The sequence below is a fragment of the Corvus cornix genome, chromosome 14 (genome assembly GCF_000738735.6).
Source record: "Corvus cornix cornix isolate S_Up_H32 chromosome 14, ASM73873v5, whole genome shotgun sequence".
Classification (NCBI taxonomy): domain Eukaryota; kingdom Metazoa; phylum Chordata; class Aves; order Passeriformes; family Corvidae; genus Corvus; species Corvus cornix.
This window is the reverse complement of record NC_046344.1, coordinates 9,152,793-9,167,795: the sequence shown is the minus strand read 5'-3', so window position 1 is coordinate 9,167,795 and position 15,003 is coordinate 9,152,793. Positions and strand designations below refer to the sequence as shown.

General features: G+C 36.2%; 1 protein-coding gene across 4 annotated transcripts in view; it reads right to left on the bottom strand.

The window, feature by feature from the left end:
* The window catches only part of SNX29 (sorting nexin 29), a 114,564-nt gene that overhangs the window by 94,651 nt on the left and 4,910 nt on the right, over window positions 1-15,003 (bottom strand). For all 4 annotated transcript variants that reach the window (XM_010392237.4, XM_010392234.4, XM_010392238.4 and 1 more), the window contains exons 2-11: window positions 14,252-14,316; window positions 13,296-13,348; window positions 12,761-12,885; window positions 11,463-11,643; window positions 9,607-9,677; window positions 8,505-8,753; window positions 6,142-6,511; window positions 5,286-5,404; window positions 2,029-2,110; window positions 1,450-1,532 (exon numbers count right to left, since the gene is read on the bottom strand). In XM_010392237.4, coding sequence (XP_010390539.3) covers window positions 1,450-1,532; window positions 2,029-2,110; window positions 5,286-5,404; window positions 6,142-6,511; window positions 8,505-8,753; window positions 9,607-9,677; window positions 11,463-11,643; window positions 12,761-12,885; window positions 13,296-13,348; window positions 14,252-14,316 — 1,398 coding nt within the window. The remainder of the gene's footprint in view (window positions 1-1,449; window positions 1,533-2,028; window positions 2,111-5,285; window positions 5,405-6,141; window positions 6,512-8,504; window positions 8,754-9,606; window positions 9,678-11,462; window positions 11,644-12,760; window positions 12,886-13,295; window positions 13,349-14,251; window positions 14,317-15,003) is intronic.

Genomic DNA, 15,003 nt, shown 5'->3' with positions numbered 1-15,003 from the left:
TTCTACTGGCTTTATAGATGGGTTTGACATGCTTCCCACCCTTCCTTTCACCAAAGCCTTCTCTGACCTGGGAAACTAATGATAGTGTGCATGCTTCTGTTGATGCTGTGTTTTCACTTCATTTACAAATTGCTAAGTATTGAGAATTTAAAATCTCCAGATTTTCTTTCTATTTTATAGCTTTCCTACCTATACTGGGAAATAACTGAGCAACGGAAGGAGACCAACTGCGGCCCCTGCTGGTACCTGACACCCCTACAAACAGCAGAATCAACAGAGTGCAGAGGCACCAGAAAATTGCCCTGTGCAATTCTCTGAGAAATAAATAAGAACAAAAGGATATTGTAGGAATAATATTAGCAGAGAATATCTAGTGACAAAAGTATCACTGTAGCTAATAACAGTAAGTCCATTCTACACTTCAATTATGGCACTTAGAAGTCTCAAACTAGTTTGCCACTTCATGAAATACTTTGCAAGAAACAATTTTTCAGCTTTGCAAAGCTCAGTCAGCAGACCAGTGCCAGACCCTGAAACACTGCCCAGTGAAAATGCTTGTTTTATCTCCTTTAACACAGGTTGACACAGCACTTGAATATGACTTTAGAAAATGAGATTAGAGTATCTTAAGATTTCATTCATTTTGATTATTCCATGAATCAATTGCAGAAAAGAATCTTGGCTGCATCACTTGTAACTTCCCAAATGTCATAATTTAAAACTTGTACATATTGAAATTTATAAGAAGAAACAAACACACACCCGAGAGCTTTAGGAACAAAGCCAGTTCAGTTACAGAACATTCTGTACAGTGAGGAATATAAACACATACTGGCTTACATGTTTAGACACAGTTTAAGAACTAAGTCTTTGTTCTACAAGTTTATGCAAAGAAAAAAGATAAATATGTGATAAACAAACTGCCTGTGCTTCTATTAATCTGTCTCTGCAGAAAATACTATTTTATCTTGTCTAGTTCTACTCTTAATACCACTGAAACATGACTGTCCTCCCCCTTAATATTAACTAAAGGTATTAAAGCCTGTGTTTATGTTTGGAGCAGACTTTCATATCAAAACCACAGAAAGAGGGGGGTTTGTTTGCTTGTTTCTGACTAGGCATTAATGAAAACAGGCAAAAGAAGTAAGACTACATCAGAACCAACCCTCAGTGCTTTCAGAGCTTGTAGAAATTTAAAGATGTTAATCAAATCATTATTTTTCGTTTAACTACTGAAGCCACATTTAATATAAGGATATCCAGCTGCAATGAAGCATAACCTGCCAATACAAACATCATTTTAGAGCAGTTATTACTAACATGACCAGCACATCAGAAATTAAGTGCTCTATGACTCTCTAAGCAGCTCTTATTGAAACAAAAATAGAAAGAGTTACAGGACCTTCAAAGTTCTTTCCATCAATCTAGATACATCAAGGAAGTACTTACTAATTGTCATGGATTCTGGCACAGTGGCTGAAGGCAACATACTGCTTAAAGTATTCACTTGAGCTGGAGGACTGACTTCCACTCTAGTCACAAAAGTACAGGATAATCAATGTAAGAAAACAAAATCCTGAATTCAAAACTTAAGAAAAAAGCATTCCAGAAACTACAATTGTTATCCTATTCACTCATATTTAATCAAAATATGTTGAACAATCCTTTAATGTATCTTCTGGGAGTCTGATTTAAGAAGACACACAAAAATTCCAAATTAAAAGGCCATGGAGAATATAGTAAAAAAATAACATAAAAACCAACTTAAAACCTATTTTCAAAACCAGGAGGCCAACTCCATCTCTTATTTGACATCTCTGTGTGACTTCTTCCACATAATTAGGAAAAGTTCAGTACTTGAAACTGCAAAAAAGGAATTGTAGGTTTTTTGCATTTGTCTTTCCAAACATATGCAGAAGTACCCTGATGAGTAGTTGGTTTTCCAGTACTAAGTGCATTAGGTAACAATAAGTTGGCAGCTATAGGGTGAAGCTTTTTTCTTTCAAGAAAAACATATTTGGCACATACCTGTAAGGAAGATCAGATCTTCTTGGAACCAGTTCTACCGGATGAACAGCATGTTCATGCCCCTCTCCATTCTCCAAGTTATCTAAAGCAGAATGCACAAGCATTAACTTTCTTTGGGTTACAGTCCTCAAAAAAATAAAATAAAAACATAAATCCAGAGGTAAGGTAGTTACATTTTTAAACAGAAACACTCAACTTGCTATAGCTTTTAAACACTTCTAATTGTCTCCAAAATAGGCTTCTGCAAATTCACCCTAAATGCCAGCAGGATTGTCAAGCCTCTTAGGAACATAGCCATCATAAAAAAAAAAAAAAAGAGTATTGCACAATTCCTAAATTATATTTTATATGTACAGAGTTGCAAAGCTATGAGGAGACTTCTTCCTGAAGTCACTTTCACAAGCCCCTGGAGCTGAAACAACACATGGCACCTGATGCTCACTACGAATCTGGTTGTGACTTGCAGGAGAAGAATTTGTGGTTAGTCCCCAGCACATGAAACCTTGCAAAAACACCAGTGCTTTCTGTATTCCTAAGAGAGCACCATGGCTTCTCCTTACATCCCTGTACCAACCATCAGGAATCAGACAGATGAGATATTGTTTAAAAAGCATGAATAATGCGCATCTGTCCACAGATCTACAACTGTCGGCAGCAAAACATCCACATCACTGAGCCTGTCATTAAGGAAGCTCAGACAGAAACAAACAAAAATCATATTTTATTGATGTATTCTGCATCTCACTATAAGGGCTACAAAGTTACTATAAGACAATCCTAAATAACACAAATTTTAAAAGCAGAAATTCTAGAAAATAAGTTAATGGGGAATAGAGTTATGTCAGAAAGTCTATGGAGGAAAAAATTTATTTTTGAAGTTGTAGAGTTTACTGAAGCTCAGTTCCTAAAATACATACTCCATTTTTGTTCCAAGCAACTGCATTTTGATGGAGGCTTTCTCATTTCTAGTTACATGGAGATATGATATGCCCTGACACATCCCTGGAGCACTGCAACAGATTAATACTGAAAACACGTATTAACATACAACACTATAAATTATGCTATTTCAAAAAAAAAAAAAAAAAGTTATTTATCAGTATTAAGACCTATATACCAAAATATTGGGTTAAACTATGTATTTTAGAGGAACTTATTAAGCATGTTTGAACAAAAATATCATGATATTAATGAGCTTGCCAGTTACTGGGCTGGACTGCCCTCAGAATAAGCTAATGCACATTCCTTCCAACATCATTCATCCAGCACAAGTGCAACTTCCAAAGTCAAGCAAACAAGTGTCAAAGGCAGCTTTCCATCTCAGCAAATTGTCAGTGTGGCTGAGGAGAGGGTGCCTGGATCCATGTGTATCCCTCTCCCTGACTGCCTTGGGTTGAACAACGGGCACTTAGTGCAGGCCTCCCCTACACCCCATCAGCTCCTCCCTGTTCAGAGAGGTGAGAGCAGGAGAGCAGGCAGCAGGGTCTGTGGGGTTTTCTCCTAGCACTGATGGACTGACTCCTTTCACCAGCCCAACGTTGTATCACTCTGACTTGCATGACAGACCACAAAGAGGGACAGAAGGAGGACAGAAAATATCTGTCCTGTGCCCAGCAGGGATCTGACTGGGCCTGTTAACCATCTCCAGTAGGCTGAGCATTGCATTCAAAACAGTTCTGAGATGAAGCAACATGAAACAAGGGGCTTTGGTACCTTCTTAGTAAGAGTAAGTCCCTGTGACAGTTATGCATACAGATGTACACCGATATATACAGACGTCCTCTTTGGTCATCTGCCTCCTGAACCAAGCCTTGGCTTGCACTCTTGATTTTTGATTTCAGATAAAAACCCCCAGCTCATGTTCCTGATGCCTCATGACATCTACTGACAGCAACTGTGAGTTCCCATTCCACACACCACACCCCATAAACAGGAATATTTCCTTGTATTCCAGATTTCAACCTGTGGATGTTCCCCAACAGTTTCTGTATTACATTTAAGAGACCACAATTCCACAAACTACTCAATGTTTTCTAAATCCATTCCTTCGTAAACTGAAAAATGTGGCAGCACAAGAAAAAATTTAAAATGTACTTTTTTTTTTTTTTTGAACCACTGGCATTTCTTATGAGGTACATATTTTAAAATACAGCAGAGGGCAGTGCAGCATTATTTTATGATTCACATTTTTATCACTGAACTTACAGAACTGAATTACAGTTTTTCACAGGCCTTCAATCAACAACCCATTTAAACTCTTGGACATATAATGAGTATGAAAAAAGTATTAAATATTCTACAATGAAAATATTATTTGAATACCACTGAGAAGTTTTTAAATGGTCACTGAAATGAGTATACACAAAGTTCTGTAGAAGCAATGTTTTATGAACAGCTAGAAAAATATCAACAGGGTGAAGGGGAGGGCTGGTGGAATTTTTTTGTTTGTTTTTGGTACTAATACAGATACTGTAAAAGCACCAGGTCTTCTTTTCCATTCCCTTGACCACTTTTATTGCTTGCTTCAAATGGTTCACATCATCCTTGAAGCGCAGTACCCCTCACTGCATATAATACTGCAGCTGAGGCCACAACAGAGCCAATGGAGCCTGCATTTACAAATGACACTTTCATTTATGTACGGCTCTGTTAATTCGCTATCAGCTTGTAACCTGCAGAAAACTGAGTATACTAGCACATGAAAAATTAGATGTGAGCTGGCAACAGGTGCTCAGAGCTCAGAAAGCCAGTCTTAGAATAAATGATGTCTGAAGATCCCTTCCAACCCAAACCATTCTATGATTCCCATATCCTTTTCTGAGCAAGTATTTCCTAGTCAATCATTCCTTATCCTGTATTTCAAGTTAACAGCTTCTATTGAACTGCTTCCAGCTGCTCTCCAATCCGTCAAGATTAATTTGAATTCAAGTTCTCAAACATACTTGGAGCTTCTTGCAGCTTAGTGGAATCTACAAAACAGACATGGATACTTTCTATACAATTTTCCTAAACTTTAATAAAATACAAGACCACAGCTTAATCCCAGTGAAACTCTGTTTTATTTTGACAGTGATAAATCCTCCTTAACTAAATGACTACTCAGATGGAGAACTCTGACTCAGAACTAGAATAAATTTTAATTGAACTTTTTATCCCAGTTGTGCAGTATCTCCTATGTCTTTACAATCCCGTTATTTCTTACCATTGGCCTGAGTTAGAATAAAGGTTGCAGGAATTCTGTGAATTCAAATGCCCACCTGTCTGGGAGTAAGAGCCAACAGCACTGACAGGAAATAGAACATCTGAGTCATCATTCAGGACCTGCAGAGGAGTCCAACTGCATATCTGAGAATTGCATGTGACTATTTCATGAGGTCTATTTAGAACAAACAAACAAACAAAACAATCTATTTATACAGTCAGTATTAACGTTCATAATGCTTATATTTCTTTCAGAGACACCACTGCAAGAAAAATCTTTATTTCAATCTGCCTGCCAATTTCTTGGTCAGCCATACATTAATTCATTAAAGATCAGACATTCCAAAGTAGATGAGACAAGCAGTGCTTGCCTTGTTCTCTAAACAAATTTCTGTGTCAGAAAGAAAGATGGCATATTAGTATCTAAAATTATTCTTTCTCTCTCAGTTTTGTCCTGCCTTGTTTAACTATCTACTCTGATGTAACAAGCTTACTCTGTTTAAAATACACATTTTTACTGTGAAGCCAAAATAGAATTGTTATCATACTAAGAACAAAGAAATACCAAGCTGGCCAGAATTATAGCCTGGCTGTATCATGCAACAATTTTAACAACTGAGAACTTCAAGGAGAACAAGAAGTCTGAAACCTCAAAATTTGGGATTTCAGTGAAACTTAGAAGAAAAATACCACCACTGCAGTGGCCCATATTGTTTAAGCAGGAAAAAGGGGGAAAAAAAGGGATTAAAAAAAAAAGGGGGGGAAAAAAGGTGAGGGAGGCGGGATAGGAACAAAAAGAGAAGATCTATAGTTCAGTTCAACACATCAATTTGCCAGTAGCCATGAAGGAAAGGGAGAGGTGGAGAGGAAGCACGGAAAGTTTACACCACTATCTCCTGCACTAATACTTACTTTCCAGAAGCTTCAGTTTCACCTTCTGTGCCTTTATTTCCTAATGTTTTTCCATACAGCTCATCCTCATCTGCATCTTCATCATCAATGCTCTTCACATCCAGTTTCTGGTATTCATACTCTCCATTCATGAATACTGAATTGCTCTTCCACGAATGGTTACTTTCACTCCCATTCAGATTTTTACCAAGAGTGCTCTCAGAAGAGGATAATGCAAGAACTGAAGATTTGTCTACACTCTCTTCTGAACTTTCTCCTGTAATCAGAGTCTTTGTGCCATCTCCCAAGTTTTGCTCATCTTCCTCTTCATCAAATGAGATAATATTAGTCACTCTCTTCTTCTTTTTTCGATCTTTTTTGCATTTCACATCTAGTAGGAATACAAAGTTTTACACAGTTTATAAAAGAGAAATAATATAAGAAACTTGTTTTTTCCTTAAAAGAGCTCATGTACTAAATTACTCTAGTTAAAAAAACACTTAGATCTACATGGCATTCATTATCTTTCCATACACATGAGCTTTTAAATCTCTAATTACCAGCTTTCTTTTATATGCCTTACATAATTCAGTTTTTAGAAGATATTTTGGAGATGCATTCATAACATGATTCAATTGAAACTGGAAAAAAAGTTCTATAAACTCATGAAATTAAATTTAAAATAATAAGTTAGCCTTCCCGTCACTTTCTCCCATGGACTACACCTAGTGTATAATGCAGAGCAGGTCTGCACAACAGAGAAAACATGAAGCACTTTAAGAGGAAAAACTAGAAAGAAACTCACAACACGAACAAAATCCACAACCCAATCAAATAGTTTTGCCTGTACTCTAAAAATTGAACAGTCAGTTTTCAGCTAATTAGCTCTTGGTCTAGAAATACAATGAAATCTCTCTGATTGCACCAGATGTATTCAGTGACAGCACTTATTTTTAAACTATTACCTATTCTCACTGAATCTGATGTGCACATGAAGCTAAATGCAAAGTTGAAGCACTCTAAGAAACATCAGAAATTTACTCACCGAGACACCTCACACTGGGACTAAATTGCTTTGTTTAATTCAAGTCCAGCTGTTATATATCCACAAAACACACTAACATACTTTAAAGAAGCTGTTAAAACCCATTCTGGTTGCAAATAGAATTCCAACAAAGAACACAGACTTTAATGAAAACATCTGACTTGCTCTAACATTCCACATACAATTGCATTTGAACAAACTCAATTTTTTTTAAAGTGACATTTTATTGGAAGTTGTACCATTCATGTTGGGTATACACATGTACTGTACACATCAGTACACCACGCTGTGGAGTCATATGCACCATATGGTCAATTACTATCTTATTTCATCTTGCAAGCCTATTCTATACTAACAAAGTTATCCCAAGTCAAGTATCACCTACGATTTTAATCTCATTTAAGTGCTATACAACAAAAGCTTTACTATGAGTTTGTTTTAAAAACTGTCTTTTAAGACGAAGTCTGTTTTAAATGCCAATAAAAAACAGATTTATCTCAACTTCTATTCCGACCAGATTCACATGTGGAGTTTGTGCCTTTTTCTCAAAACCAAAACAATTTAATGCCTAAACTCAAAGCTTGTTTCTTAATTAAAAAGCACATAAATCTTCCTGCAGTTTTGTACTTTTACAAAGCAAAACAAACTTCTAACTCAACTTCCAGAAACAAAGATAATAAAATATTCCTTTGTTATTTTTGGAACAGAAACATATAATGAAAATCACATTTTGACGGACTGATTTCAAATTATAAGAGAGTAAGATTTTGGGTCTTTGTTAGTAACTAACATCATACAAGCTGGTTGTAACACTAAGACCTCTAAAGGTAAAGAGTGTATGAGTAAATTTTCATTTTAGCAATTATCTGCTTTGCAGAGGAATTCAGACTGTAAACACAGTCACTATTTGAAGATTACAAGCTAAGATTTGTATCTGATATATAACAACAGAGGTACATCAGTGTACGTGTGACTGGCAAGATGCCAAAAGAAAACATTAAAATGAAAAATCATTACATCACAAACTCCCAAGCATAATTTTATGAATAAGAAATTGAAATTCAGGTCACAAGCAAAGTACTACCAATAAAACAGTTTAGCCTCCCTCTCACAGTGATACAAGAATGCTGAAATACACAGTTACCATCCAGCATTCACACCCAGTATTTCCAATTTCATGCTTTTTACTTACACACTCAACTGCTTTGTATGTGTAGTGCATTTATTTTTAAGACTTCTGTTCTATAATAGTGCATTAAAAGTAAACTAAAAAGTTATTTAAACACACTTGAATATTTTCTAAGTTTCTGAACAGCACTAACATTGCATAAAAGCTTACCAGCATTTACATTCCTTGACAGAACAGGCAGCGGGTCAGAGTCCTGGTCGGGTTTTATGAGAATCGAGACCGCAGATGAGGCAGTGATCTCCCGGAGGAGGCTGCTGACACCCTGAGTGGACTCTTTCAATAAGGATGTTACATTTTGTGTGGATTCCTTTAACAAATCTGACACAGTGGGTGTGCATTTGCTCTGTCCATTTAAATCCTTATTATCAATGTTGATAGCAAAAAGAATGGAGTTCAGACCTTCAGATAAAAAAAGAGGGAAAAAGAGACCAAAAATGCACCATATACTTCACACAGAAGTTATGAACATAGAACCTAAGGATTAACGAAGCTATGACATGTAAAATATTTTTCCCAAAAATTTCCCACAGTTCCCAAGTCATGAAGTCTTATTCTCTCATGTGCCATTCATTCCTTTCTAGATTATGTTCAAGCTGATGCAATCAGTTCTGAATTCATCTTGATGGCTCTTCAGCTGCACATTAAATAATCAAAAAGTACTGTGAACTCATTTATTTATAATCTTTTATTTAAACCCATTTACTGCAACTTTAGTATTTGTTGGTTCCTATATTCTATTAGCAAAAATGCCCATGAACCTTGTCTTGCAGAATGAAGCATGTGACCATGTATCTGAGAAAAGGGGTATAAAATAATACATCACTTCTGTGGCTGAACTCTAGGAAAGTAAATTATTTGTTACCATTCCTTATTCTTACTCTCCTTACCTGTATTTACCTGTAATTTGGATCTTACTATAAAATTCCATCATTACTCTTTTCTAGTCAGGAATAACCCACTTTGTTTTCTCTAAATTGCACTGGTTTTAAGTTAGCCTTGACTGCTGAAGAGTTAAAATATTTATGTGAAAGATTTTTTAATTGTAGGAAGGCCAGATCCAGGATTTTAACAATCCATCAATTCATAGCAATAAATTGGCATAATACCTTGACTATTCACCCTGGCTGTGCCTCTGACACACATGGTCCACATAAACAGTGTATTAGAGAAGTTCCTCACAACCAGAAACAGATGTAACATCCCAAAATGCAGTAGTTTTCCAAGAGCAGTAATGCTGAAGAAAAAGTCTTACCAGCTGCCATTGTAGGGATCATACTAGAACGTTCTTCATCCATCATAAAAGACCAGTCTTCATAGAAGACACTGTAATTTAAGGGAAAAAAAAAAAACATGCAGTCCTATACTAACATATATTTCACTTCTGAAAGACAAGAAAACTCTGAAGAATAAGTAGTAGTATCACAAAGGATTAAATCTTATGTCACAGTAACTCCCTGCAGTTCTGAAATTGATAACTGTTCAGCCAGTTCTATAGAAGACATGCTAAAGAGTATTTTTTTCTTTAGTTTTAGCTCTGCACTTTTTTAGGGGGAAAAAAACCCACTCAGATCCTGGAGGTTCACACTGCATTAGCAGTCACAGCATCTCTCTGTATCTACTGGTATAGATGTTTTATATAAGCTTAGAACCCATGAACACAAACAAAAAGGTTCCCTTTATCTTGAGCAACCTGGTCTGGTGAAAGGGGTCCCTGCCCATGGCAGGAGGGTTGGACTACACAATCTTTAAGGGTCCCTTCTAACCCAAATTCTAATATTCTATTATTCTGTGACCTGTTTCAATACCCAAACCCACACCAATTACCCTAAATAGTTAGGGTATAGTAAACTGTGAATACAGATGTAAAAAAAACCCCACTTTTATCACTGTCAACACATAAATTTAGTTGTTCTAAGGTTGGTTCTTTCTAGTAGCAGAATGCTGTATTTTTACTATCAGCATTCAGGTAATTAAACAACAAAATATATAGCAAGAAAACCCTCAATCCATATATTAAATAATTTTGACAGATTCATTTACGAGTTTCCAAAACATATAATTGGGGATGTAAACTGATTCTGTAAATCCCATTTGAATTTGGGTAACATTTAAATCTCCAATATTCTGGAATAAAGCTTTTTAGAAATAGCATTACAATACAGTGTGCTGATAATCCTGATACTGTGCGAAGATTGCTACAAGCATGAGAGTAACTAGCGACATAACAATCCAAGCCACTAATTCCCTCACAATGGTTTTCAGACCTTCTTCTTTATTGTTCCATTTGTCTTTATTTGACTTCATCAAAATCTGTTTTGCAAGAAAGCTACAGATGACTGGAACAAACTAGAAATGAAAAGGAGGTACTAATGAACTCATTTCTGGCAATAATCTTATCCAGTAGATCCATTAATCAATGCAAATGGAAAAAATGCCTTTCTGCTGCATCCACTGGACTTGATCAAGTGGTTTGAGCAAGCTCAAGAGTTACTGATAAAAAAAAGGAAAACACCTCAAATTTTCATAAAGAAAAGGAGTTGAAGACGTATGAGAAAAAGGCAGGACTCAGTTTATGAACTTAAGTGCATTTTGCACTTCCAAAGTACATTAGGATTTCACAATGCCTAGTAAGTTATTCTCAGTAACTGTAACAAAAGGTTCACAAACCGCTGCCAAACCACTTCCCAGGGATCTGCAGCAGCAGCTCCCCGCTGCTGCACTGCTGGAGCTTTGCAATTGCAGGATGAGCATCTCCAAAAGGCAACAGGCAATTACCAGTGATGGATTGATCAGACAAGGCTACAATTGTGTACTATTTTAGTGGAATGAGAGAGGCACCTTAAAGCACGGTGTCGAGGCTGCAGTGAGCAAAACTGTTGAAAGAATAGGTAAGGGATTTAGGGAAGAGGTCACATGTTGATATAGGCACAAGCCACAATCTTAATGGCCCACAAAAATTTAAAAAAATGATGTTAAGTGACTTGACGAGCATAGCAATTAATACGGGGGACTACTACAGCTGTGGCTTTTGGTTGACTGCCTGGGGTTTCAGACAGTGCTTCATTTGTCAATACATTTCCTGCATTACAAAGGTATCAGACACAGTACCTGAGGCGATTCTTATCTGCAAGCAGCATATGAACATATCTTTCCAGGGAATGTTCATTCAATGCACAGCGCAGCCAAGCCCGGCCTCTGCCAATGTCTGTAGTGATGGCCCTCAGAGAGTAGAAGCGCTGCAGCTCGTGTTTGTTCAGGACTTCTTTCACATAATACCAGAACACTGGCTCTGAAATATAATAACAATAACAACAACAATAATTATAATAATAATTATGACAACTACCCCACTAAGAAAACCACTAAGTTCCTACCTGAATGCATTTACATGCAAACTTATAAAACAAACAGGTAACAATATAACTTTGAACAAAGGTGAATCATTTACCCTCTTCGTGCAACCCACCAGTTAAATAGGTTATTTATTCCTACAGAACTCGGGCTATTTAAGCACTTAGAATTTTTCACCTCATTGAAACAGCCACACAAATTAAAGGATTCAATCTGACACTTTTACATAGAATTCACATTTAAAAGCACATTTAAGCTAGTATTTTATCCACAGGTTCGTATGTTCAACTGGAAACATATTATGGAAAGGAAAAGATTTCTTTAGGACTCCATGTTACTGCAGATGTGAAATGTTAGAAGGTAGGTCCAAAGGAACAGGTAGCTCCATAATTTGGAGACATGCAAATGACAAATTCATGTTACTTTAGAAAACAGAAGTGTTGCATTTAAAAGGCAACAATATCTCTTTCCAGTGAAACACTTTCCTTGTGGTGTTCCCAAATACTGATAAAAACTGATCAGTGTCTTCATATAGTTCTGATTTAAAAAGAGAGAAATATGGTGAAGAGAAAAATAAAGGAATCTTCTTTAAATGTGGAGAAAGTAATAAAAACCAACCCAACCAATAAAAGCAATATAACTTTCTAAAATTACATCAATAATTAGAAGTTATGTATGACCTATATAAAATATGGCATTTAAAGAACTGAGTAAGACAAGGTCAAGAATGAAAACACTGTTCTAAAAACTTAACAGCAGAGTTACACAACATTTATCCCTGCCAGAATTCAAAATAAATTTGCCACTATACATGATGCAACAGCAGGAAGTGCAGATTTCCTAACAGCAGCATTTCCAGAGAAACTTGGAATGCAAGTTAAACTAGACTAAGAGGCAACAGTCATTTTCACTGCTACTTCTACAACACACCAAGTGTAAAGTATCCTACCAACATCTGCAGTTTGGTGCAATGCTTAAAACTTCTACTAGAAATTGTATCACTTGACTGAACATATGAACTACTTAAAATAGGATAGTTACAATTAGCAACTTACCTGTTTCAGTTTTGCTGGAGAAACCTGCTGCCTGTTTGATTGCTGCTGCTGTCAGTGCTAATCCCCGGCTCCTCCTCAGGCCATGCTGGAACACAGCTTCAAACTGAGCACACAGACAGGTCACCCTGCAAGAGAATTTTTAATGAACACATGTGAAAAGAACAGTCAACTATGTTTCTATAGAGCAACTTTATTCCAGATCTCTGAATAGGGAATGGAAAGTGAACCATTATCTTATAACCAGCGAAAGATCCCTTCTATGCAGTAATTTCATTATTTGCAAGCAGTATAATCTGATTATACCCACAGTCTCATCATGACTGAAAGTTGAGGCACAGATTACATTCAGAAGAATTGGCAATCAATTCGAAAAATCACCCTCACCTGCTAGAGGGGCTGTTAGTCAAGTTATTTCAGTTTCAGATCACCTAGCTTTTGTGCAATGGAATTTTTTGAGCTTGTCAAATATTTTGTGCCATATATTTTATGTCGTTAAGATACAAATTCTAAGCATGTTAATCCTAGACTATTTTACCTGCTGTCAGAGTCTGAAGCAATTTCTTTTCTTCCTCCAAACCGTATTTGACACTGCAATAAACAGATTTTAGGAAATTTTAAGAACTTTTTGTTAGACTAAATAAATTCAGTTTTCTGAGGTATTTCTATATAAGAAACAAAGTCATATCAAAAAAGGAAGCAGCACAAAATAAAGCATTGGCAAATACAACCTGCAACCAAAAAGTGCTCCAGAGCATTATGTTACACTAATGGGCTACTCTTGCAGTTCAAATATATCCTTGCTAGCCAGAGCAACACACCTGCAGGTCCTTCAATAAATTGAAAACTGAGTGGAAATTACCACTTTTGAGTTTTAAATGTGCACCCACAAAACCAAACACTGCTCCTACCCAGCTCAGCGCTACAATTACGGAAGAACCGCTCTGTATAAAACATTTCACTGGCTTACTTCTGAGGCATTCTTTTGCCTCCCAAGCTCTCCCCAATTGAATCCAGTCTATGAAATTCTACTTGCTGAACTTCCCGTTGACACAAATACAGACATACATATATACATCACATCTTTACATGTATTTTAACTATTCACTAAAAATCTCGTGCAAAGAAAAGAACCTGCTACTCTAAAACATAAACTAAATTGCACTTTGCAGTACACTGCAATTTAGTTCAGTCATATCAGGATTACAAGAACATATATTCCTAATATATACTCTACAGTATTATGTATATTTAAAATAGATCTATTACAAATATCACCTGTCCAGAACAAGAATTTTAAATAAATACTGTATAGTAGTTGTTTGCTAGCAGAAAAATGCTCAGTATTACTATGTGAAAGCCACAGTTTCTTCTTTGTTTCCTTTTCTTCTTTTTCCTTCTTTGTTAAAGAAAAGGAAAAAGACCAAAGACAGTCCCTTCTAGTAGTGACAACTCTGAGCAAGCCACTGCAGAAATGTGTGTTGGATTTCTCACCTGTTTAACTGCATCCAGTAGCCGTTCTAGAAGAAATTGTCTTTTGGTGTCATTGGTCTGTGAACCTGAAATCCAACAAAATCATATCATTTTAAAATAAATTGGTTTATAAATACACTTGGGCCAACACAAACTTCTTTCTTTTGGGCCCTGAAAACATTCTTCCCATGCCAATTATTCCACTAAATTAACTAATGTATTTTCTCTAAGTAAAATGACACAGTGTAAACTACGCTTTGAGGTTTCAAGCAGCCTTTTCCTAACAGGCAGCAATACTGTTTCAAATATCATCTAAATTCTTATTTTAGTAATATTTTGAATATATATTTCAGCAGTATCAAATACAGCATAATTATTCAAGCTGATGCACAGCTGATGCCCTGAGCTTCTTTGCACAACTACCAGTGTCACAGTACTAGAAAAGAATGGAAAACAAGGAAGAGACAGCAGGAGTATCTTCTTACTGTCAAACAACCTCACTGCAGAAAGTTTTAAGTCAGGTGAACAGAGAGCAACTGTTAACAATAAATCCCTTAAAATTTAACTACCAGCATAGTTCTTCTGATTAACACCTATAAAATCTATTTTGTTACTATATAAGGAACTATGCAAGACAACCTCTAACTTCTCAAGCTATTTCAACAACAGCATAATACTCTGCTTGTTGCAATATCCTTTATAAACTCCCATGAATATGGTAAAATTTATCTTTTAGATAACCGGCATTTCCTCTGTAATTTCTTTATTCTGAG